The sequence below is a fragment of the Acipenser ruthenus genome, chromosome 17 (assembly GCF_902713425.1).
Source record: "Acipenser ruthenus chromosome 17, fAciRut3.2 maternal haplotype, whole genome shotgun sequence".
Taxonomy (NCBI): domain Eukaryota; kingdom Metazoa; phylum Chordata; class Actinopteri; order Acipenseriformes; family Acipenseridae; genus Acipenser; species Acipenser ruthenus.
The window spans coordinates 25122902-25149667 of NC_081205.1; the positions used below are offsets into that span (position 1 = coordinate 25122902).

Genomic DNA, 26766 nt, shown 5'->3' on the forward strand with positions numbered 1-26766 from the left:
ATGCAGGTCAGACTTTGTAGTTATACAGCAGCGTCTGTAGAGTCAAGTCTAATTTATTTCATATTCAAATTCAATACAAATTATTTTCCAGCTTCCCACAAAAATGTTGCTGTAAAAAAAGTGCCAGCACTATTGGGTAGCTTCTCTTCATGTTAATGACGCCATATGGTTTCTAATTCTTAAACCATAAACAGGCCTACGAGAGTCTTGTAATAATGATGAATAACACACATATATTTTCCCCTTGACCCCAGGCTTCCGAGGGCATTACATCAATAGGTCAGTTCTTGTCAGGATCACTTTAATCATGTGGAGCTAGCATGTGGCAGTCACACATGGTTATTGAATGGCTAAAAAAGATCAACACATATAGTAAAATGTACATTTGATCAACCATGCTCATACGTGTTGACTAAGTCTCTTGACTTTATATTATATTATTATTATACGACGTATAAACCAAATGTACAAATTGAAAAGGATAACTTAATGAACCAAGTTTATTTTACGACGAATACAAACCGTTGTACTTAATGAAATAACCGGTATCAAGCTATAATTTCATCCTCAGGGAGATCAGAAAGGGGAATGTGGACCCTAAATACTCTCCCTTCTTCTCGGTACTCTCCCTCTGTTCCTGGGTTGTTCAGGAAGGTTAGGAGTCTGCACTCTCTGTCATAAGAAATACGTTATGACTGCTACTATAATGCTCTTTCCTATCAGCTGCTTTCTGACTTTTTCTTTGCGCCTAAATAAGACCAATTTGAAATCGGACTTATTTGTGGAATCTTTTTACAGCCGGTGCAGATGTTCTGCTGCTTCATAGATCTAATTTTAATATCACATCATTTACAAATGAGCCCCACCTACAATTTGCCCATGCATGTAATTAAGGATTGACACGCCTTAAAATACATGACTAATGAGCGGCCGACCACATTGCACGGCAGAGCGCACTAACTTGCCAAAAGTGGCCTTTACCTAAAATTTTGAGTTTATTAAAAAAACACTTAAAAGGCCAACAGACATGGCACATTGTTATTTTGATGGTGGCAGGCTGTTGATTCATTTATCGTTGTCTAGTTACAAGAGACTTGTATTGTAATAATAGGGAAAAAAACTATGAGGATCAATAGAGATGGTTGCATAATTAGTCTAAATGAGAAAGAATATTAGCGCTAGCTGAAAAGTTATTATTTAGGTTAGTTTGTTTTCGTAAACAGTTGCCAATAAATCATTGGGCTGAAACCAATAATCTCAAAAACGATTACATTCAGTAATGAGAATCCCTAACACTAGCCCTCCAGTTCTGTTTACATAAGTTAACACATGCAATTTAACTACATTCTGCATCCTGTTAACCTCACTGCTGAATTGTGACATTCTACTTCTTTGATACAGGTTAGGGCTCTGGACTCTTGACCGGAGGGTCGTGGGTTCATATCCCGGTGGGGACACTGCTGCTGTATCCTTGAGCAAGGTACTTTACCTAGATTGCTCCAGTAAAAACCCAACTGTATAAATGGGTAATTGTATGTAAAAATAATGTGATATCTTGTTACAATTGTAAGTCGCCCTGGATAAGGGCGTCAGCTAAGAAATAAATAATAATAATAACAATACAGCTGTACTCTAAAGGCGCGGTTCTGGAAACCCCCTTTGAGGCAGACTATGAAGACGTCTCCAAGGTTGCTGGCTTCATCGAATCTAAACTTGTCATCTACTACTTGCAAATGAAAAGACCTGACCTAGCTCTTAATCATTCCCATAGGTAAGGATGATTAGATATAAAAAAAGGCTTGGTTAAGTTTCTATACCTAAAGGGAACTCCTTGGCAATAGTATAGTGGGCAAACGCTAGATAGTTGAGCACAGCAGTTGAAGATGAGAGCACATACTGTATAATATCGAATCAATTATGCAAAACCCACTAGAGTATTACTGTAATGACATGAATGGTAAACTAAAAATAAATACATTATTAAAGCCATATATAGATAGGGAGAGGGGGCTCATACAGTGGCGGGGGAGGGGTAATCTATCAGTGACTGAATCCCTCTGCTAAACGTTATTCAAGTTAACATTATACAAAAAACAAGTCATTTTGATTGTAGAGCAGTTTTCTTCATTGAATCTGCTTGTGCTGTTATGGTGACATAACCATATGATTGGTTGTAGGTCGGCACATATGGCAGATGCTGTTTAACGTATGCACCTAGAAGCTTCTTATTGAGATGCACTCATGAATGGCATCCAGTCAGAAGTTTGAACAGAACTTCTGTGCACAGTTGAACCTAGGTAGATGTAGAGTAGGTAGGGAGGATAGCGTAAACTACTGTTTGGGAGATTTGTTTCCTGGCTGGTAATGCAATTATTGTTGAATATTATTTTCTATCTTCAAACAAAAATTGTTGCAGTAAAAAAGTGCCAGCACTAATGGGTAGCTTCTCTTCATGTTAATGATACCTACAGTCCATATAATTAACACAGCGAATGTGTAAGAAATGGTATAAAGCTTTTGCTTTATATGTGTTGAAATGATGGCAGATATTCCTTGGGGGTGTTCTATTTACTGACTGTCCTTCATACTGGACTTTAATTACCAGTGTACATCAATACTTTAATACTTAATGTCAACAGGTAAATTGCTGCCAGAGAATTCTTAATTAAACGGGGAAGAAAACAAACATGCCAAAACTTTAGTGACCTCAGAGAGCTTATACACAGGGGTTGGTCAAAACAATAGAAACACTTGCCATATGTACTTCACTCTTGTGTAAATGGGCCATGCCTCGCAAATACATGTTAAATTGTTGTGCAAATGGCAGCTCTGACATGAGTTTTGTTGTATAAGTGTTTGGTGGCTACAATACTTCTTATCATGTTTGAGAGTGTATTTCTCATGCACTCTTTGCTGTGTCCGTGAACAAAGCTGTGAGTCTGACAGTTTTATGGCAGGTGTTTCTGTAGTTGGATAAAACAAAATATACAAAAACTAAATGGTGACCTGTTTCGTAGTTATAAATAAATACGTTGTTTTGGGTGTCTCTTATTGCAGTTTGAGGATCGCAAAGGGAAGCTGAGCTGATGTATTAATGTAATGTATTAATTTAGAGTATTTTAAATCCCCAAAACAGGTATTGTACCTGGGAACTACTATTGAACATAAAAATGTCTGTTTTTTTTTTTTATATAGTGACAGCTGAACACAAAATAAGATGTACTTTACAATTTCATATATAAATTCAGGTGCATACTGTATTACGACTGTAGAACTGTTCTAGCAAATTCTGTTGGTCTTTTTTTCAAAACCCCTCGGCTCTGTAAAGAATTACAAAAAGAATCAATACATTTTACTTATAATTGTCCCTGTTTTCTATTTATTTTTTTGGAAAGAATGTCGATGTGGTACATTTTTCATTAAACCTGGGGGGGGGAAAGATAAGGGATAACTGCTATTTTTATTATGGTTTACTTTTTCCAAAGTTTATTTTATGAGAGAAAGCGGCACAAATGATAATTTGAAGAATATAAATGATAAACCATGCAAGAACCCCACACAACTATCAATGATTACCATCGTTCTGTCTTTTTTTAATATACTATGCTCCAAAGATATATGTTTAGTTAAATGTCTGCCATTAAAAATGGCTGGTGGATTAATGAGTATAATTATTTAGACCTCCTGAAGACTCTACTCACATTGTGATAATTGTTTCCATTAGAATGAAATAGGAGGTCCATCAACATTCAGTTTTATGACCTTAGTCAGGAAACAATTTATTACATGTTTATTTTTCTGCATAAAAAAAAAAAACTTTATTTAATACTAATGTTTGTTACTCTCAAGATAAAACAAGTTCACAACAAGTGTACATGAGAAAACCAATCAGATGTGTTGTCTTTTTTAGTCTCTAGCTGAGGAAAGGAGCTTCAAATGACAGATATTTTCCAGCCGAAAGCCTTCCTCTATCACCCACAGCACAGTGGACAAAGCATTGTCACTTTTCTCTTAAAACATGTTTAGAAACAAAGGGCAATATTTTCAAAGCGTTTACTTCAGTCTTCAATTTTTTTTAAAGAAGAAAACTACATGTAAATGTTACAAAACTGAGAAACTTGAGTGCTTACAGTTGTTTGTTCTAGTTTTGTAAAATCAGCTGGTTTTGTTGGTAGGTTTGGTTCACTTTTGCATGCTTACATTGGACAATAAAATAACACATTTCATTTTTTTATGGAAAGCTAAAAACTTGCATATGACAACAATACATTTGTTCTCTTCCAAATTCATATTAAACTCGCTGAAGTAATAAGGAAGTCTCCAAATTTTGAAAACAATATTGAAACTTGTCAGATCCCTAACAGAAGCCGACATTTTAAGGACTGCTGTTGGAGTACTGTATATTTCAGCCATTGTTTCAGAAGTAAAGGGTTTCTGCAAAAGCACTAAACATTAAAGTCGTAATATTGAATTATTAACATTTAAGGTCTGTATACTCTGGTTCTGCACCTTTTAAAATCTGCAACTGCAAGCATACTCAACAAATATCTAAAATATTATTGCCCACATTGTCAAACAGATGATACAGCAATAACAATCCATGATGTGGTACGGAAGAGAAAAGCCAGAGGATTTGTTATGTTTGTTTTTTTTTACCTGCAGTGATTTAGAGGGCATTTTGAAAAGAGCTTTGAAGCAGACTTTGAAGTTATAAGTGTAAAAAGTTGTCAGGATGTGAACAGTGAAAAGAAAAATGACAGGTCCGTTATAGTTGTAGCGACACGCGGGGGCGTGGAACACCATATTTTTCGGAACTCTGCTACTTACTCTCTAACCTGATCCTTGTATTTTGTGTATGAAATTTTTTTACTGAAATATTTGGTTCAACCGTTTTGGTTAGTCCAAACAACAAGACTTTATTTCACCAGGATATAGCCATTCTTTTTCATTCATATGTTACAAATTAAACATGCATCACTTACAACATCATGTATTACAATTGCAAGAGACAAGTAAACATTCAAACATCTTGGTTCAGATGTGAATTCAATAAATGAACTGAAGTATACATTTAAGTTGTACTGTAGCATTTCTATCGGAGGTGTGTAAATGTTTTCAAGTTTCTTACATGTAGGCTCATTATAGTGTCAGCATTATGCATTTGTTACAGTAGCATACAACTAAATCCAGTCGCTTACCAGCATTACCATCATCAGGCAACAGTGTTCAGATTATTGGCACATTACTCTGAGGCTGCAAGGTAGGAAATTACTCTTTGTTTTGTTTATTTTTTATTAATGTACCGGTAAGTCTTATAGGAGATAATGCTTCACTTGACAGCTAAAAGTCCATTGAAGACGAAGAGCGAGCTAACCCTGTACTAAGTAACTGCGCTCTGCTGAGTATGGCCAGTTATATATTGACTAATTCCAAAAAATACATGCTCCAGGTTGCCTAATTGCCATTACTATATTGAATAAAAGAAAACGTTGAGAAAAAATGTTTTTTTCCATATTCTTTTTTATAGTGTAAAAAAATAGGCTGACATGTAGAACGTTTTCCCAGATTCGTTGCAAACTGAAAGAAGAATAAGAGAAGGGCACTGGAAGTAAGTCTCTTGTCTATAGAATAATTAGCTTCATAATTATGTTGCCATTTTACTTCCCTTTTATGAGATAAGAATTTCTTTTCCCAATTAAAGCTCTCTGCTGCATCAGTGTTAATATGCAATGCATTCCTGTTTTAATTGCTGTATATGATTATATATTTAACATGTAAAAGTGCCTTTAAAGGGAATAGACTGCACTCCATATGATGTATAAATTAAATTAACAACATAGTTCAATACTGGTCCTCCGGGATCATTATTTTTATCCAAATTAACCACGCTGTGCTGGTATTGCACCCTAAGATGTACATACTGTAGTGAACACTACAGAATGATTTAAAATGTTTGATACGAGTAGAACCTTTTACAATGAATGTTTTGTTAAAGCAAATGCCTGGTCCGGTAATGGCCACTAAAGACCCTGGCACCTAAATACCATTGCTATTAAATTAATGAACCTGCTCTAACATAGACCTCTTTTTTGCCCTTTTTAATTGTATTTAGTGATGTTAATAAAGTGTGTGGTGGGAGGGGGGCAATAAATCACCTCTCGGAAAAAAAAAACACAAGCAGGATTAATATAACGTTAGTGGGCTGTGGTGGTATTAAATATGCTGATGTTTAGATCGTTATAATAGACCTAGAAAAAATCTCATAACAGATTTACCCATTCTATAATAGCACCAATGTTTTTTTTTTTTGTTATTATTTTAAAAAAATGCTTTGCTGGTCAGTTGAAAAAATATAATATCTGTTCCTAATAATGTCTGAAAATGGACAGTCTATATCTGCGTGGTAAAAAAAATACAAAAGTATCAGCAACCATACTTGCATGATAGGATCCTTCGCTGAGAGGATACATTGTAGCCATTGTTAATGCACATAACTCAGATTTGAACCCAATACTGTTTGACAGTTTTGCCCTTCTGACCCATCTTGTGTCTGTTAGTTTTATTGCATGTGTCTCTCATAATTTGGTTGAGGAAACCACGGCCTGGTTGCCAGGGTTACGCAGACACAAGGGTTAAGAATCTTCCCAGTGTTTTGGTCATTACTGGATTCGGGTGGCTTCCAAATTGGGTTACATACTTCATACCATCTTCTTACCAATTTCTCAAACATTTTCATTGGTCCAATTCTCGAATGCTGTTTGCTGGGTGTCATCTGCAATTTATACTGATAAGAATACAGACCACATACCAAAGGGATACTAAACAGAATGAAAAACCAAAAATGTCAAATGTTTGAAAAAAAACCAAAAGATATACAGCCTTGGAAACATCGCCACTGTTACAATACAAGCAAAAATGGCTCAACCTACAGTATGAAGAAAAGCTTTAGCAAAACTAAGCATTTGTGCATAATCATTCAGATCAGTTTGTTGCATTATACCAAGATAAATATAAAGGTTTTTCAGAAACTTAAAAAAAAAAAAAAAACACTGATACCCAGCCTAGCTATGAAGACAGTAATGTTTGAAATGTTTCATACAGGAACTATCAGGGGTAGAATTTGAGTAAACATTTGGTCAAATATATCAATGTTTTTAAAAAAATGTTACATATTTATTTATTGAGTATTTCATTTCAATGTGTATCTCATGGCTATGGTGTTTCTAGTCACTGCTCTCCAAAAAAAAGTTACATTTAATCAGCATTTTTAAGATTTCTAAAAGAAGATACTTACATTAGCACAATATTTCTCAAAACAGTTCAAATGACCTGTGCTGGCTAAATCTTTGGCTTCTTGGAAGCATTAGCTTTTCATTATGAGCTGGGGTCTGTCACTGTTACACTGCATTGACAAGCACTTGTAATGCCTGGAAGATGGATGGCTTCCTCACAGAAATCGCCAAACTGCAATAAAAGCACCAGTGCATTAACATCTTAATTATATTCTTCCACTATCATCAATGTCAACAGTTGTGGTGATAATCATGATTTTGCACCCCTTAACAGAAGCCCTTATTACAGGAAATTGAGTTACACAAGGTCAGAGGTGATTCTTGAAACTATCAGTGGAGTGGTACATTGTATTTTGAACGTTTAACTCAGTAACTCAGGCATTCTTTCATTACAGTTCATTTGAAAGATTCTGGAGCGCTGGAAGGTAGTTGTTGGATTGTAACCTCACGATTACTCAAACCAAAATAATATCCAAGGGCAGTACATTGGCAATGCTATTTTTCAGCAGTTGTGCTTTTATTCTCAAACAATTAAAATCTGTTGTGTAGGACCACTGTGCCATGCACATTAATACAGCGTCATTATTCTGTATTATAAATCTTTTTGCTAGTTTCTTATCACAATAGAACCCTGATTATTGAGCCTGTATCTTCCCGACTCGGTCAACTACCAGACTACTAGAGCTGTCTAATCAGGATTCTGTTGCTTACTAGGTAGTATTAGGTACATTTGAGTCATTCATATGCTTACACACTATAAAGGAAAATATAATAAGACATATATCTTTTTTTTTACCAACAGAAACTATTACAGGATGCGTCATAATATCTCTATGGTAACCCACATCTCTAGAGTGATTTCTGGCATGAGATTCTACCAGCTTTGTGTAAACAACACACCATGTGGGTTTATAATACATTCATTTTCAAAAGCAGCTTCCGTCCCAGCATAGAATATAATATCTTCAGCTTTATTTTTTTTTTCAGTTGCATTCCATAATTGTATGTCACATAGTAAAGTATACACTTTCCCTCTAATGAAACTGTTCACAAAAGGACCCACTGCTGGTCGTTCTGCTATTATCTTGATATGAGGTCCCCTGTTTAGAAATAGCTCTCAAGCCTGGAGCAGCTTCAGTTTTTCATTTGACATGTATCTCATTGTTCTACATCCCCATATGGCCAGAGCAAGAGCAATAACAGGAACTTTAAAATTGACTCAACTCCCTCACTGCACATTGACTTTAACTTTGTCATATTGACTGCCATTTCTGTCATAAAAATGATTTTTTTTTTTTTAAGGTACAGGTAAAAAAAATAGCAGTGCTGGAACACTCAACAGCACTCATGTTCCATCTTGTCACTGAAGTAGTACAAGGATTGCATGGGAGGTATTGACTGTTTGGATGATTGGGGATTGGATGATCAGTGTACGTTACTGGCAGGGTATTTTTCTAGCCCTATGCGTGTGTACTGCCACAGCAGTGCCGTGACAGGATTATAAATGACATTGTCATTGTCTGGTTCTGTTCTGCTGAGTGAAGATAACCATTTGAGTCTACATTATAACATAAGTACATACATATCAAAGCTGTGAATGGTATTTTATTCAAATATTGACTCATGCATCCATAACTTCCCTCATACATAATTCTATTATGTAGTCCAATTATAAAAAAAAACCCATTGGAACAGAATTAGGATTGTAATGGTTCAATGCTTGCTTCTTTGCTAATCAGCTACTGCATGACATAAATTGTTTTTTAAAACGTGTTTGATACGCTGTTGGGAGGAAAACTATTAAAATATTCGGAGAAGACTGCACACAAATACCACTTTAAAACAAGGACTGTTTGTTTGAACTGTATATGATTCTTTTCTGTTTGGGTTATTTATTAATGTGTGTTGTCAATCAAGGAGTACTCATAGGGGTTGGTTTTGGTACTTTTAGTTCACTGCAGTTTAGAATAGGATCTGAATAAATAAATTCATTTGCATTCACAAATACTGAAATTAAATGCAGTTTCAATTGTATAGCATTTCATTATTGTATGTTTTTGTCACAATAATCCTTGTGCTGTGGAGGTTTTAGGACAGACATATGTGTATTCTTGGTTGATCTTATTGTTTCCTGATTTCAATGAGAATAAAAATACCAAACAAAACAGTTGTGATTAATGAAAAAACTAAGCAGAAAGTAGAGTAGTTCAGTAATGTAAACATGTTAACCTCTAACATAAGTATGGCTGAACAAAATAGTATAAGTCCAATACTGTACTTTTCTGGAAATTACATTAAAATTCTGACAAACCCCTGTAATAAAATTAACAATATTTTGTTGCTAGCCAAAACATACATGCCCAGTGGACAGAGATTATGGTGTAAACAGGTTACACTTTAAACCATATTTAGGTCTAACTTTCATTGAGATCGCGCCTTGTGGTCTTAAATTGCCCACTTCCAAGTACAAGACATGTAATCTCCTCCAGAAGTTACGAGACAGCTCAATCCCTTCCGATACTGTCAGAGATATCCACACTGATTGGAAGCACTGGTTTTCTATTCTCTCCAATAAATCTCAGTGGAAATCTGTAGACACAGGTTTGGTGACTCTGGTGACCACAGATTGCATGCAATGCCATCACAATCCATCTTTCTTTCCTTTCTGAATGGCTGCTGCTGAATTGGAGGCTGTTGGTCCCCCCAGGCGGTGAATTAGATAGGGATGGAAGACCAAGGCTTCAAATCAGTATAGACCCGCTTTGGCAGAAACCATGGACTGAGCTATGTGGTCCGAAGTATACAACATTTTAATTGCATGTCTTGTACCTAGTAGGTAGTGATTAAGGCCTAAAGGGTGATATTTCATTGAATTAAACATGATTATGGCATTGAATTCCACCATCCCTCAACATTATTCTCTATTAGCAATCCAATTTCACTTAGTATGCCAATACAATTATTCAAATACGTTGATAGGTGGTGTTTATCATAGATTCCCCAGCCAATACTAGACTACAATAATAGACCGTTTTAGAACAAATTAGTCAGTATTAAAAAAAAAAAAAAAATTACAAATCTCAATACATCGCATTTTCCAGAATTTTGAGGAATACGATTTAAAATTCTGCACCGTGTTTTTGGGGCACAATCACAGTTGAATACTATTTTGAGTGAAGTGTTTAACAAGACGTGCCTATTATTTTCACATGGAAATCTGATGTCTCTTTAATTACTAAAGGAATATATATATATATATATATATATATATATATATATATATATATATATATATATATATATATATATATATATATAGTTTGAGAAAAAGGAAAACTGCTGTGTACCAAAATGATCAATAAGAAAAAAGAAAAAAGAGAAAAGGATATTTCAGGTACTTAAAAAGGTAGAATAATTGATTACAAATCTCTCTATATATATTAATCAAAATAAAAAAGCTACTTAATATTCTGGCTAAATCATTTTACTTTGACAAAAATCTAGCCTGATATAATGCAAACCAAAAAAGTTAAAAACTAAAAAAATCAATTTTTGACGGCAAAATTGCTGATTTCTCACTGTAATGTATTCATATTTCAAAGCAATGCCACAGGCTTGAGTTTTCATGCAGTTGTGCACTGCTAGGCTATTGCTATTGAATTGCAGTGCTGTATATGCAATCACTTTGATTTATCTTAGTATTACTGGGTCTGCGCTTGTGAATGCCCCTTGTGAATGATTGTTAGGGTGAATATCATAAACAAGCCTGAAATGACTTTGGGTTCAAATTGGTGAGGGGGCAATGACTATAAAGAGCACATCTGGGAATAATGCTTTGAAAATGCATTAAAGAAACAGAAAGAAGGTTATCTTCTATTCAATGTGTGCCTTCCCTCGAGTTTTCCCTGGCAAAAGGATATTGCATCCTGATGGAGAGTTCCCTGATTCTGTCCTTGTCATTAGGAGTGCCATGATTGCTGACTACATGTACTGGCTGTCCGGAGGCAGTGAACAACATATAAGCAAGCTCATCAAACTGTATTGGCAGGTGAGAATTGATGGCTGCACAAGTGAGGTGGGGCCCGTCGCACAATCAGAACCCAAATGAAGGATTATTGCTTAAAAGACTGCCAACTGAGTTAGCTCTTAGCATATCAATCAACTGGAACACTGCATAGCAGTAAACTTTTTATAATGAACTAGGTGGAATTCCATATTACTGTGATTTCCACAGAGGTTGCAAATCTTAACATCTTGATTCCCAGTCTGCTTTATCTGTTCTATACCACAACAATGTATATATGTCCTGGTAAATACATTTAAATAAAAGATAAACTAACTAGAAGCTTTGGCTAACATGGCCACACCAGTGTACTCTATCAAAGGATTGTGCTCATAGATCCCATCATAGTCAGGAGGTAAGTTTCTAGGGTTTTGAGGGAATGCTTTGTTAAAACAGGTGTTTTACACATTTACAAATCAATGCAACAAATTGTGCACAAGGTATAAGGATCTGAACAAGAAAACACACACAGTAAAAACAGTATGTGCGTTGCAAGCTTGCACACATAAAAATGTCTTGGTTGTAAAATGTATATAATTCAGTGGCATATTGAATTAGTGCTTTACTAGTCTGCTTCTGGGAAAAATCTGTCATGAAAATAAGTTGATTGCATTTCTGTTTTTACTTGACACCCAGAAATAATATCGTATGAAATCTTAGTCTGATGTTTCATTATGGAAAGGGAGGCAAAACTGTAACTCCTCATTTAATGTTTCTTCTTGAAAGCCCAAGCATACGATTGCAATCTGTCACAACTCTTATATGTAGCATATGCACTGCCATTTCAAGATTGCTTTCTGCCATGCAACAATTGGACTGATATGAACATGATAAAGTGATTTAGCTTTCCCATTACTGAACTTGCTGAGCAGAATCTGTACTATGGTAATACACAATATACTGTATGAAACCAGGACAGCAAGTAACACCAATTAAATATGACACCAAAATATTCCATAAAATATTTGCATGGATTAGTTGATTGTTCAACCCAGAAATATTGAAATTCATGTTGGTTTGCTCTAGTGATAACAGGAGCTATGCTTTGCCTACCATGAGACGGTGCAGGGTTATCAAGACCACCACACATTTACACAGACCACAGCTGATTTCTTCTGATTCTGAGATAAAGTAACAAGAATAAAGGGTCTCTTAGCCTGACAGTTTTAGATTCATGGTTCAGCAGGGGAGCAATGTGGAGTAGTGGTTAGGGCTCTGAACTCTTGACCGGAGGGTCGAGGGTTCAATCTCCGGTCTGGGACACTGCTGTTGTACCCTTGAGCAAGGTACTTTACTTAGATTGCTCCAGTAAAAACCCAACTGTATAAATGTGTAATTGTATGTAAAAAAAAATAATGTGATATCTTATAACAATTGTAAGTCGCCCTGGATAAGGGCATCTGCTAAGAAATAAATAATAATAATGGTTCTGTTTCTCTATCCAGACACCCACACAGGTCAATAAACTAAATTAATTAGATGTGTCATTTTAAGGGCTTACTCAATAGTTTCAATGAGACCAGCACATCCTATTAAATTTCATAGTATACTGGTCATTTGCTTCCTGTGTTGGAAAAGCTGTTGTGACTTCATAACCACCGAAGGACAAAGTCCAGAGTTCTTTATGTCTTTCCTCACAAACTGAGGCTTTTGACTCATTTGAACATTAAAGTAAAAATTAAAAAAAACGTTTAAGCGATGCTTGCTGACTGTATAGTCTTATTTGAATTACCAATTGAAACTGGTGAAACACAGCACTCCCATAATAAAGTGTTTGATATTGCATATCAATCTGATTCTTTCAAATGTACTAAAACTCCCGCTGCTGAGTATGTTGGCAATATTTAAAAAAACAAAAAACAAAACTTTGAGCATGTGCCCTTTGAGAAGCATGCTCCAAGTTGTGCTTGAAAAATGGTCAGGTCTGAATACTTTCACGAATGCTGTAACCACATCAGCTCTACATTAATTTTGTTTGAAATGTCATTATTGCCAGGAGAAATCAATAGAGAAGAATTGCTTTATGGCTTAACATCTATTTTGCATGGAACAAGACAAGTTTAATTGGAGCATGATCTTGATTTTTAAACAACAGGTCTGCTGTCTATATTCAGCACTTTTATACCTTTAGTGTTTCATGACTAAACCATCTGTTCATTTGCTGTCAAATTACCAGCTGTAATGAGGGAATCCCTGCTCACAAAAATGAATGGGTATGTAATTGACCCTTCCCCAAATAATCTGCCATCAAAAAAATCTGTTCCCCTATACTTCTGTACCGCAACATGAAAATAACGCTCTGCCCATTTGAACATGATTTATTGCATGACTGAATGAAGCAAGGTACAATATATTAAAGAGTGAATGATATATACTTTTTAATGTTGTAATACTGGGCTGATAGTAAAACACAATTCAGGGACAGAGCTTGAAATGAGATTGCCAGATGTGCTATGGCTCATTCTTTTAGATTTTGACTCATTTGATCCCAAGACCCAGAAGTGAAAAGGGCCACGGGCATATTAATACACAGGTGAGAACAGCACCCCTTTGAATGCCGATTATATTTAAATAAAGGCAGTGTATGTTTATTTTTTTAATTAAAAATGACTGAAGAGCAGCAGCTCCCTATTAATCATCAGGAAGAAATATAGAATACATGGTTTTCTATAACAACTCTCTTTTTGTGTCATGACAACATAATTTATACCTCTGAGTTTTCACCAGCATCATCTATATTATTTCACCAGTTCTGCAGACCAAAACAATCTACTGGGCTAGGAGTCTGCATTAGCATTGTAATAAAGATCTGTAAATCTTCACAAATTGGAAGTATAGGCTTTTTTTCCTGTAGCTTAGTTTCATAAAAGAATAATTGGATTAGGGATTTGCAGCACTTCTTTGAATTATTCCCTTACATTTTTCTATTGCAAGGCAATGTTGGAAGAGGCCATTACTAAGGTAAGTGCCTTCTCTGTCATGTACACATCATGTACTGTGAAGCCGACAGTGGACGGCATTGAAAAAGCCAAGGACATTTTCAGAAAACAGCATCCCACATATACTGCCTACGTGTTCATAGGTATGGAAAAAAAATCACAGTCTGTATGCTGGCTATAATTCCAAGGTGTTTATTTATTTATTTTTTTTAGAGAATATAGTTTGTAGGTCTTTAATGAGCTAAAGGTTGCTCTCCTCGACTTGAGACACATTCCAAGCGACAGGTCATAAATTACAAAACCCTCAAGCTTGCGAGAGGAGCAGTGGAATATGTCACCTACCTGCTTTCAGCTTTTGTGTCTGTTGTATTGAATTTGAGAATCTATTCTAGTGCCTCATCGTTACTGTATTCCAAAAGTATGTCTTCTTAGAATCCTTCTCTAGCTTTTGTTGTGTAATGTTGTAGATCCTGCTGTTGTTCATTGTTTGCCCCAGGCTACAAACTGGGGTTTGCCTGTCTCTCAACAATACATGATAACCCTTGGATTCAAGAAGCAAGAAGACGGGAGCGTCTTGGAAAAACTCAGAACGTGTCCGACTTTTATAGGTAAACCAAATAAACTTTCAAACAAATAAATCTGAACATATATTATATGATGTTATATTATATATCCTTTGTATTGACATTGCAATCCTATTGGATAATATTGTTTTTATTTAGCAGATGCCTTTGTCCAAGACAACTTACTGAGACTAGGGTGTGTGAACTATGCATCAGCTGCAGAGTCACTTACAAATACGTCTCACCCGAAAGACGGAGCACAAGGAGGTTAAGTGATTTGCTCAGGGTCACACAATGAGTCAGTAGCTAAGATGGGATTTGAACCGGGGCCTTTCTGGTTACAAGCCTGTTTCTTTAACCACTGGACTGCACAGCCTCACATAACCAAAAATTGGCCAAAAATTACTCTAGAATAATAGAATAATCAAATAACTATTGCCCTTTGACATTTAATAAAATAAGTGTTCTGCAATTTTCACCATATATAGTTCAAAACTGTTCCCCGTAGAAAAAAAATGTATTCAATCTCAGTGGTATGATGGGGATTCATATATTAATTTCTCAGATCACCTCAATAAAAGTATACAGCATTATTATATACATAAAATATATATTAAAGCTGAAAAATAAATGCATTTAAGATATATTTCAGTGCTACAATTTTGATATATAAAAGTCTCCTCCTGTGTTTTTGTCCACAAACCGGGGAATCAATATTTCTGCCTTTTGACTAAATAAAAAATGAATTCTGCATGTTATATATCTAAGATTGGATTTGGATCACAATATATATTTTTTTTTCCTTTTTTCTAACATGCATACACTCTATACCATGTGTTGTCACCTCATTAAAGCAATCTCCTGAAGTTAGCTTGCCCTTCTGGGGTTCATCCCTCCACGGAAAGCACTTCATATTTAAAACAAAGCATAAGGAAAATGAAAACATATGAAAGTGTGATTCCCTTACAAATTTCAATTTGCTGACAGTAAATAAGCAATGAGTTTAGTAGTGGGAATGGATACTTGCCATGAACTCAGTTATACAATCCCTGAAGAGGTTTTTCTGTGTGTGTGTGTGTTATAGTACTAGAAACAAGATGTATGAAACAGGCTTATACTTTTTAGTATATACTGTATATAGAGAGTTAAACCAAAAGTAAGATTTTGTCTTTTTTCTTTTTTTTGTTGTTTTCCAGGGAGTAAAGCCCCATTTGGTCCACTTACGACAAAAGAAACTGAGAGGAGCATTGAAACCTTAGGAAAACGGATCCTGTCAGTGTTAGATTTTATTAAGTGCACAAAGTTAGCTGTGGGTATATGAATTTATACGAAATCTTATGGAAGCTCACGTTCTGGATTAAGAGGTGTGGTAATGCCAGACAGGATAAGTAACCATTGAACAGAAATAGAAACCAGTTATGGCAAGTTATTTTACACAGTGTTAACCTTGTTTCTTAGGTAAGCAGCCATTGCCATTTAAAGTTTTGACCACCTTTGTATCACAGCAGCTACTGTATGTCAATTTGTAGGATGCAGTACTTCTTGACAAATGGCTTATATTGTTTAGACATTGCATGCTTTCAAAAGAAAACAAATGGAAGCTGCTCTGCTAAACTGTTTTCAACTCACTGAAAAAATGTTTTCAGCTACAAAAAAAAAAAAAAAACCTTGTTTAATGGGTTCAATGGGTATTGCCAAATAAGCCACCACAATACATAACTGATGCAACACTTGATAAATTTGGATTAGGTATACTTCATAGTAACTAGAACTCTATGAAGTCACCAGTTTGAAAGTAGAACAGGAGATTTACAGGAATTGTATTTGTACATGTAGGAAAATTGGGAACATAAATCTGGTTTCTGTTATTCTTGGTATTTCATTAAATTATTCAAAACATTACCTTAATTGGAGTGCAACAGCCACATTGCAAAACAAAAGCAATTACAAAACCAATGTCCATTTTTAAAAATTCATTTTTGGTTCTCATTGCAGTTTCATTTAGACACTCGATGACACTTGAGTAGCAGTGCAGCAGTGTGGAGTAGTGGTTGGGGCTCTGGACTCTTGATCAGAGAGTTGTGGGTTCAATCCCAAGTGGGGGACACTGCTGCTGTACCCTTGAGCAAGGTACTTTATCTAGATTGCTCCAGTAAAAACCCAACTGTATAAATGGGTAATTGTATGTAAAAATAATGTGTAAAAAAATAATGTAATTGTATGTAAAAATAATGTGATATTTTGTAACAATTGTTGCCCTGGATAAGGATGTCTGCTAAGATATAAATAATAATAATCAAACACCCTAATGAGTAACATTATGGATATTACAGAAGCTTCTTTTTAATATTCAGTAAATTGGGCTGAAGCTTCATTAAATGTTCTTTTAGCTATTAGTTACACCTAAAATATGTGTTTCATTAATACCATGAAACCTGAATTAAACAAAATTCTTTATTGGGTTTATGAGCTGCTAGCAGCAGGTTTTGTCAGATGTAGTTCTGTGTAAGCATGAATACAGGGGCTGGTCCAAACACATTGGAAACATTGTTCAATAGTAGAACATACTTTCTCATAAATAGTCCCTCTCATCTCTTATGACTGATTCAATTGTTATACAAATGGCATCCCCGACTTGTCCATACACACTGGAGCACTGTAGTTGTTCCACGAATGAGGATGGCCCTCCATAGTTTCAAAACGTTCTTGCGCAATCCACAAGAGCAGACAGCTTTCCTGACTAATAAAGTGGTTGCTGTACAGGTAAAACCCAGTCTGCTGCATGTTTTTCTAGTTCACAAGCCTTGCATGGCTCTGTGACTGGTGATAGACCGGAGCAAGTGAGCAGGGTGTTCGCCACCTCCATTGGTTGTGTGCAGCAATTAATTACTCAGCCTTCATCTTACTAAAATAAAATAAAAATAATAATAATTTGTAAACTCATTATAGTTTTCATTAATGTATAATGCACCTCGTTATAATGATTGAGAAAGAATAGTGCAGTTTTAATGAACGTTAGAATGGCGGTTCTGTGGTAAAATAAGATTAAATAAAAAAAAATATGACAAGAAGGGAGTTGAATAAAAGGATATAGGTACCTTAAGTGTGTGTGGGGGGGGAGGGGGGGGTTATTAAAAAAATAAACCAAGTTACTGTTGTGTGTAATAAAAATAACTATAATTTATAATAGTAAGCCAACCTCATTTGAAACAAGAGGTCAGCTGCTGAACAACCTTCTCAAGCAGATTTATGAATATTGGGGGTTGTTGATGAAAACAACAAAATCCATTGGAATCTCTCATACCTCTATCAAATTGGGAAGTCGCTGCTCCCATTGGCAACCAGAAATAAAACAAAGTCACAGATCAATGTATGTTGATTTGAAGATGGCAGAGATGTACATGGTTAATCCTTGATTGCTAATTCCTGTTGTGGTAATTGTTTTCGTGCGTTTTCAGCTTCAGTCGGTGGATGGTCTGCGTTCACTGGGTTAAATCAGTTTGATTTTGTTCCACTAAAAATGCAGGACCAATTTCAAAATGTTTTCAAATCAGATGGCAAATGGAAATGTAGCATTGGAGTTTTTAGGTTATAAAATACAGTCTTTCCATAAATTCTTTTAAGATTTTATCCTAACATAGTAGTGCATTTTTAGTTAAATTAATCTTTTTTCGATTAATCGTAAAGTTTCTAGTCTGATTCTCTGCTTACATAATTGCAACATTGTTATTTGGTATTGCGTCAAGACAGGCACCAGTAGTAGCCCCAATGTAGTTCTGAAGACAGGAAAAGGCCCCATGATTATTGTTTTCAAGTAGATTGTGATCTTTAAGAGCTCTTGTATAATGAGTGTTTTTCTTGTTCTAACAATTCTCTCTGCTGAGAGGGTAGGGGGTTTTCTGTGCAGGTTCAGGGATAATGGAAAAGCTGCTGTACGCTGGTTACCTCTGCCGATTGCAGCATGTGAAGGAGCAGTCCCAGGTGATTAATCAAGCTCTGGCTGAACTAGCAGTCATCCCATATCTACAGGACATCAGTCAGAAGGAGGCTAAACTGGTAAGCAGTTTCTGTCCTTGTTTGAATGTATATTGGTTTTGTGCTCAGATAGCAAAGTTCATTGACCACCTCTACACAACTGAAGTTAGGAGAACTTTTTTTACCTTAGTTTTAATTTACTGCTGTGTAGTTTCAGTTTTTTTCACTACCATTAGCAGTGCTATGGAGTAATCAGTTATGACTTTTTCTAGTTTCTTTTATCTGCACAAGGCGGCATTCCTTTAGAAGTAACACACACTTTCTTTTATTGTAATTAAACTCTATAATTGATCAGATCAGTGCAGCATCATTTATGAGATATTGCAACAAAATCAGTGGTGAATAGAGAGCGAGGCTTTTAATTGTAGGGGAGTATATAAGAGCTCTGCGGGTCAATTCATAGAGTTGTGTAAGCTATTCAATTTAAGGGTCACTGCAACAGCTTTGCATAAAACTTCCAACTCTTGTTACTCATGTTGCTGTATGCATTCTTTTCAGAGGTGTGTGTTAGACATATGGCAGTGTCTCTGTATTTATTCCTTGCAGTTTTGTTTTTCATATGTTCCTGTAACCCGGTCATTGCAGTGGGTTTTAATTGGTTACTTCTGAAAATGTTGCTGTTTCCTTAATTTACTGCTGTTTTCCATTGTCTAGGTCATGACTTACTTATTTTAGTAAAGACAGGAAAATATGATTCAGTTGCAGTTTCTGTAATTACACTAGTTTCATATTTATTTTAAAATCCAGTCTAATGGCACCAGGTACAACACATTCTGTTATTGTGAACAGCTGCGAAACTGAATCATGCTCTGCCATGCAGTCCTGGGCCTCTCGAGCAGAGACTCATTTCACTTGTGACCTGAGTTGTATTTGAGCGATGGCCTGCAGAGGTGAAAGCTTGTAAATGAACCTACTGCACCACCTTCATTTATATGGGAAAATGTAAGACAAATCCCACAAATGGGGACAGAGGTAAGAGATGTAATATAAGCAAGCCATGAACTGAATGATGAAATACCTCTCTATTTAAGCCTATTGAAATGTCATGTGTGCTTCTTCAGCTATAACAGAGCTTGTCGTGTTGCTACCTTGTACTGTTGCAAAGAAGTAGTAAGGCTATGTGGTTCACAGATTGACATAGTGGAAAGCAGGTTTCAAGGTGGGGAGGAGGCTTGTGCCCCATCATATGTTTTTGAAGGGTGTGAACAAACCAGACATATGAAGTTTTGTTTCGATGTAATATTGAACACAATTGTGGTACACTTATACCTTATAGCACCAACTGAATACTGTTCAACATGAAGTCAGGTAGCCCAAGGCCTGTAGTGAAACTACTGAGCTTAGTGTGATTATCAGGTGCTGTCTCACTGATCTATTGAGTGGGCCAGCTCCAGATATATCCTGTCACAGTCCAGGAGAGAATCATTTAAAGGAACAGACGTGCTAGTAGGACGGTTACGAAAGACAAGTGTTTGGGAATCTGGTGCTAGTCACTTTGTTTAATAAAAAAATGGCAAAGCTGAATCACTGTTAGTTTTTTAATTCTTTGCAAAAATGATTTATATTCTCGCTAGATTTCTTGAACAATTGAGAGAAGAAGGTTAGAAGACCTTATTGTATAAAGAATGAGTAATAAAATCATCACTGTACAAATTATTTTTTAATTAGGTTTTAATCTGTGTGTTTAGAGAAGTTATTTCGGTGTGTGAATTCTGCTCTGATAATTTTTATCTCTGTACCACAGCTGCATGCATTAATGGCAGACACCATGGACACCCTTGAAGGAAGCCGGACTGATAAAGAAATATGCCATCAAAGACAGTACAAATGACTATGAAAAAGTAAGGTATACTCGTATTTCTTTGAACTAAGGTGGAGATGTGACATATAAATTAATTTGATGCACTGTGAATGATTTGCTTCTGCAAAAGAAAAAAATTAAAAGTGTTAGTTTTGGGTGTTTTAAAGTTGTGTTATGGTTCCAGCAGTTAAGATAACTACTATCGTTTTCTTAATGTAAGAGGTTATCTGTTTAATTAAAAGGCATTTGAAATTACAGAGGGAAGGAAAATCGACTTATATAATTTATTTAACTTACAACCAAAAAGATGCTGATCAAATACGGTACGGCTACCAACCTTTACTTACAACCTTTTTAATTGCAAGACTGGGGGGCCCAGCTTCAGGTTAACCTATTACTTGTGTTGGCTAGCAAGGATCCTTATGCTCTTTGCAGTGCAAGCAGCGTGCTGCTTGGCAGAACGCCCAGCCTTTGCAGTGCGTAGCAGCAAAAATACACCATTCTGCTGAATGTACTCCTTGACGTGTATTGCTACTTAATAGTATTGCTAAAGTAATAGTATTTTTTTTTCCTTTTTTAATGAGAAACATTACAAGGAAAAAATAAAGAAAACGTGTTCTGCTTTTCACCTTCAGAAAGTGCCATCCAAAATATTCTTTTTCATTGGACAGTCCCACAGATTTGCAGGAGAGTACCTCAATGCTAATGACACAGCCGCTTATTTATTGGGCTGATTGAAGCTCTTGCAGTAATGGCCTGTGCCCTGTCTATGCCCCTCAGTAGCCGCCCCCTTTTATTCTTCCTCAGCAGAGCAGCCAACAAAAAAATCCTTTGGAGGGTACTTTTTAATTCATTATTATTTTCCCCCTTGTGTCTGGGTTGTTAAAATATAGGTTCGATAATCTTGTCCCAGTTTTAGAGCAGTTACAAAGTCATTTTAGATTGTTGAACATATGATGTATATATTTTATTGTATTGATCAGAAAAATAATGATAAATGGCACCACCCAAGGTGAACCAACACCAGACAACAGGGAGAACTTCATCTGTAGGTCATGGGTCCGCGTCTTGAAAGATCAATGTTACTTTTGTTGTTTTGTGCTTTTTCCATCTACCTTTAAAAAAGGTAAATAGTTAAACATTTAACAGACAGATCTTATATGATATGGTGTGAATTTGTTTTTTATATGGCTATTTCTAATATTGGTTTATTGTTTGTGACCACAAGGGCTTCTGATTGACTCCGCGGTCTGGTCCAGTCCATTTCGGAATGCAAATCCTCAACTAAGGAACTTAAAATGCAAAAAATATGCTGAACGTTTCACTGCGTGGGGTAGGTGAGAATGCAGTGTTTTCCAGCACAAAGGTAACCCCGACATTTTAGGCAAAGCTTATTATTTTAGCTATGCCTGAAATAAATAGTTACATTATTTACAATGTCAAGATGTCTCTCCCTAGCTTTCATCATGGAGAACTATTGATACCTACAAACAAAGTCTTCAGTTGTATTCACAAGCCGTGTTCAATAGGGAGTGACAGTCATCTCTGTATATATGTAATTCATGAATGGATGGGCGTTGGGTGCAAGGCAGTAATTCAATTCAGCAGTTTGGATGATGTCTCACACAACAAATTCAGTGATTATTCTGCTGGTACAGGATGTTATACATTGATGCATTGAGAAATGCTTACAGTTTATTTTTTATTTTCTTTCAATGCTTCTGCTTTAGTGTTTAAACTTTGATGTTAGTCTTGGAAGTCATTTTACAATTATCCAAGTTAGTATTGACAGCCTAAATTGAGTGTTGTTTCTTGATGTCTTGATGTCTTCTGGCATGGCATGAATGATGTCTAGTTCAGAGGAAAAGATCTGTGCAAATATAAATTTCCTCAAGGTAACTTAAGGTATCAGTTTTTTACTTAAGCCTTCCACAATTTCTACATTTGATGATAAAGTCAGTCGACTTTATCATAAAGTATAGTCGATAAAACAATTCTCTGACAATTTCTTTTCTATTTTAATTGGAAATAACTTATATTGAGATTCAACTGGCAACAGCAACGTTCTAACTTTTGACTGAAGTGCACATATTTTCAGTTATGAAAAAACTAACCACGCATGCGCGAAGAAAACCCCAAATATCTCGGTAATTACTTTTGAGCGATTTTGTTGGTTCCACAAAAAGGCACTCCTAGTTAACGAGTTCTAACAGCCTACCAAAGAACATATTTACACTCGTAACCGTTTTTTAGTTATTTGAGCGCAAAAAAATGTCTGAATAATTTGTAAAAACTCATTTTTATGCCATTCTGTAACTTTAAAACTACCAAACAGATTTTCACAATCTAGACCAAAAAAAATTCTCCGTGACACGGACACCAAACGTGCCAAATGGCGTATCGATCGATTTTGAAAAGGCGGAGAAAACATACCCCTCAAAATCGGGTTTAAACAAGAAACTGTCTGTCACTCTTATATCACTATCGTGCCGTTATAATCAATGCCTGAGAATTACAAAAGTCACCCTGTCAGACCTGGGATGCAATGTCTTTTTATAAAACATAAACTTCAAACACTGAATCATAACTTCTGAGGTAAATCTATAAATGAAAAGCCAATTAAACTAATGCATTCTTCTGTGTTTACATACCAGTAATTACCTTTCTAAAAATAATCTTCCCTCTAAAAGCTCTTTACTTCACCGTTAGTTTAGTATCAATACTAATTAGTTCTGTGCATTCTGTAGAGAGGAAGACATTCAATAGTATATTCCCACTTGTTTTATTTCTGAGACAACAGCCAGCAGTAAAAACATGTGACCTCACCTCAGGCCCAGTTACTCTAGATGCTCATTATCTGAGCTGTTTCACATTGTTTCTTAAGCGCTGTGTTTATCCCCCATGCCCCCATGTTCAAAAGCATCAGATTTACCTGCAAATAGCACCATTGTGAAAAACAACCACTGTTTTATGCCCCCTGGTAAAAATGTCAAAGGAGCAATTTGTGTATAAAGCTCCTCAGAGAAGTGTTATACTGAGACTAGGTGACGTAGCGAATTCACTTGTAAGCCTTTCACTTCTGGAGGTCTGAGTTTGGCAATCCTAGCTGATCCCACAGAGGACATGAATACACAACACGCGGTACAGTTTCACAGAGACATGAATACACAACACGCAGTACAGTTTCACAGAGGACATGAATACACAACACGCAGTACAGTTTCACAGAGGACATGAATACACAACACGCGGTACAGTTTCACAGTCTCTGCTTAAGAGAGGCCCATGACTGAATGGCAGAGTGGGTGTTAGCTGGATACGTCAGAAACATACTCTTTTTGAGGTTTTAAGGACATCATAATAGAATAGACATGACGTGGTGAAAAGTCCAAATTGTGCCTTTATTTTGTAAATATATTTCAGTTAATTTGCCTGTGAATTAGAGAAGGCCTCATTATACAGTATAGTACTGTACATGTGCGATTTACTGCCAATTAACACACTATATAGTATATTGTATACAGTGTATATCATATTTAAATTGGGGTTCAAGTAGGTTATTGTTCTTCTGAGAGGACCCACATAAAATAAGAACATCTCAGTTGGAAATTTTAGACAGAATATTTGAGAGAACTGCCTCCCATTCCACTTAGTTTTGCACTGCACAGTAATTCCCCTGTGCATGATATTTCACAAGGAAACACATTGATTCAGAACTACATTTTGATTTAACAGAAAAATAGTCCTTTCCATGGGAATTTAGAATACTCATTATTCTCGCTGCAGGCATCCAGCATCTACACACCCCTCTCTTTGTTCTTTCTGCTAGCTTTCCTCCTCCTAAAAAAAAATGCTTTAAATTAATTTCCATATCATGCCTTCCCTAAAGTCACTGTTTCACTGCAATTTACGGACACTGTTGCAATAAATTCCCTCTCCCCACCAGTCCTCAGAAACAAAGGACAACAAGGAATACAGTGTTCCAGAAACATTTTCTTAAATGTTTGTACAGTATCAAATTAAGAAAGTGTATTTAAAACTCATTTTTGTGGTTGTTGTTTCTGCTCAGGTTGGTTAAATGAAAATCTTATTTACCAATCTGAAAATGTCTTCCTAAGGAATAAAGAACTACGGACTACTAGAAAGCAGAGGGCTAAAGTGAAGAGAACTCAGAGTGTGAAGACCCAGCCGTCACTAGAGAATGCACAGCATTCCCAAGACGTATCCAAGATGGCAGCACAGACATTAATACACCCACCGCCTGACAGTCGGGACAACAAAGGCCTGACTTCAAATTAATGAGGCTCATCTTTAGCAAGAAGCTCTCGCACATCATTAGTCTTAGCTGGCAAAAAATAAATGGACTTCAGGAGCTTGGTTTCATTCTTATTTAGATTTTTTTTTCCTTGTTTACAGATACAGTGTCTCCCTTTCTGTGCCCCAGTTGAAAAATAAAATGGAGTAATTCAAGTGGGCATTTTATGTAATTTATTTATTAGATGCAATGTAAATGTATCCATTTTACAAAGCATTGCAGTTTGCTAACTTTTCAGACATAGTTACAGTTAATAATGGGTTTGTGGGTTTTCTCAATACATATTACTTTGGATAAAAATTTGAAACTTTCCCAGAATCTCAGCTTCACTTAATTTGTTTTATAATAGTGCAATGTCATGGTTAACTTGGAACACAAGGATACATAGCATCAGTTTTATTCTTTTGTTTTTGTTTCTTTTGTTCCTGGGTAGTAAGTGTTATTTCCTAATTGCTTATGCCTCAAAAGAATAGAAAATGGCTATTATTCCCCACAAACTTTGCTTTTGTGACCAGGACAGTGATATTTTGAAATTTACCTATTTTTCAGAACATTCCAGATAGATTCAGTGCTGAGTAAACTTTCTAGAACTTTCTAGAACTTTCCAGTAATATAAATAGTAGTATAAATACAGGGGCCTTAAGCCCACCAGTTCAGTTTAGTTCCAGCTGCCTAAGTGGATACATATCTGCATTTTTCTGAGATGGCATCAAGACATTTTGCTATGTCTGCGGCCAATGTATCAAGACAAGAGCGAAAAAGTACTCCGTGGAAGCATCTGCTAAGATGTGTGAGGCCTACAAGGCATATTTCGGCATGCCTGTCGGATCAAGACAGGCATGGGTACCTCATTTCACCTGCGAGCACTGCAAAAAAACTCTAGAAGGTAAGTTTTTTTTTTTAAATTGTAAAAGTTTTTAATTTTAAAATGTTTTACAATTTTCAATGTTATTGAAAGAATATATCATATATGAAAAATGTTGCGAGAATCTCTTACACATTAGTCATGGGTGAAATAAATGTATTTTTGTAGGATGGTACAGAGGGGAAAAGAGAGCCATGAAGTTCACTATCCCAAGAATTTGGCGGGAACCCACTGACCACTCAAGCAACTGCTACTTCTGCATGGTGGACCCTTCCAAGCGGACCGAGTTCTCTGTGGGGAGGAACAACGTCAAGTGGGAGCCACTGGTGGACCCCCGGAAGGTGCTGATGCCACCACTGCACATCAAATTGGGCCTTATGAAACAATTTGTCAGAGCTCTAGATAAGGAGTCGGCAGCCTTCAAGTACCTTCAAGACTTCTTCCCTAAGCTGTCTGAGGCAAAGGTCAAAGCCGGTGTCTTCGTCGGACCACAGATAAAGAAGATCCTGGAGTGCAATGAATTCCCCAAGAAGCTCACTAGTAAGGATAAAGCGGCTTGGAACAGCTTTGTCGCAGTGGTTCGGGGCTTCCTGGGCAATCACAAGGCCGAAAACTATGTGGAGCTGGTTGAGACTCTGGTGAAGAACTATGGCACAATGGGCTGTAGGATGTCCCTCAAAGTCCATATCCTTGATGCTCATCTTGATAAATTCAAGGAGAACATGGGAGCGTACTCGGAGGAGCAAGGCAGGCGCTTCCACCAGGATATACTGGACTTTGAACGCCGCTACCAAGGACAGTATAACGAGAACATGATGGGAGACTACATTTGGGGGCTGATTCGTGAAAGTGATTTACAGTATAATCGTAAATCTCGAAAAACTACTCACTTC

The 26766-nt window shown here is 36.2% G+C and overlaps 1 protein-coding gene across 1 annotated transcript; it reads left to right on the forward strand.

Annotated features, from left to right (window-relative positions):
• Positions 1-24992, forward strand: LOC117423667 (spermatogenesis-associated protein 16-like). Its single transcript, XM_034039739.3, has 11 exons — positions 1-6; positions 1626-1771; positions 5171-5260; positions 11256-11340; positions 14290-14437; positions 14762-14902; positions 16054-16166; positions 18749-18913; positions 20637-20713; positions 21677-21741; positions 24763-24992. Exons 1-11 carry the CDS (start codon positions 1-3, stop codon positions 24990-24992), a joined length of 1266 nt encoding a protein of 421 aa, XP_033895630.3.
• The last annotated feature ends 1774 nt before the right edge of the window (positions 24993-26766 follow it).

Excerpts from the sequence above, each read along its gene's own strand:
- LOC117423667 (XM_034039739.3), top strand. Across the intron at positions 5,261-11,255 it reads CATTACTCTGAGGCTGCAAG|GAGTGCCATGATTGCTGACT; the intron begins GTAGGAAATTAC and ends CCTTGTCATTAG. Across the intron at positions 18,914-20,636 it reads GTCAGAAGGAGGCTAAACTG|CTGCATGCATTAATGGCAGA; the intron begins GTAAGCAGTTTC and ends TCTGTACCACAG.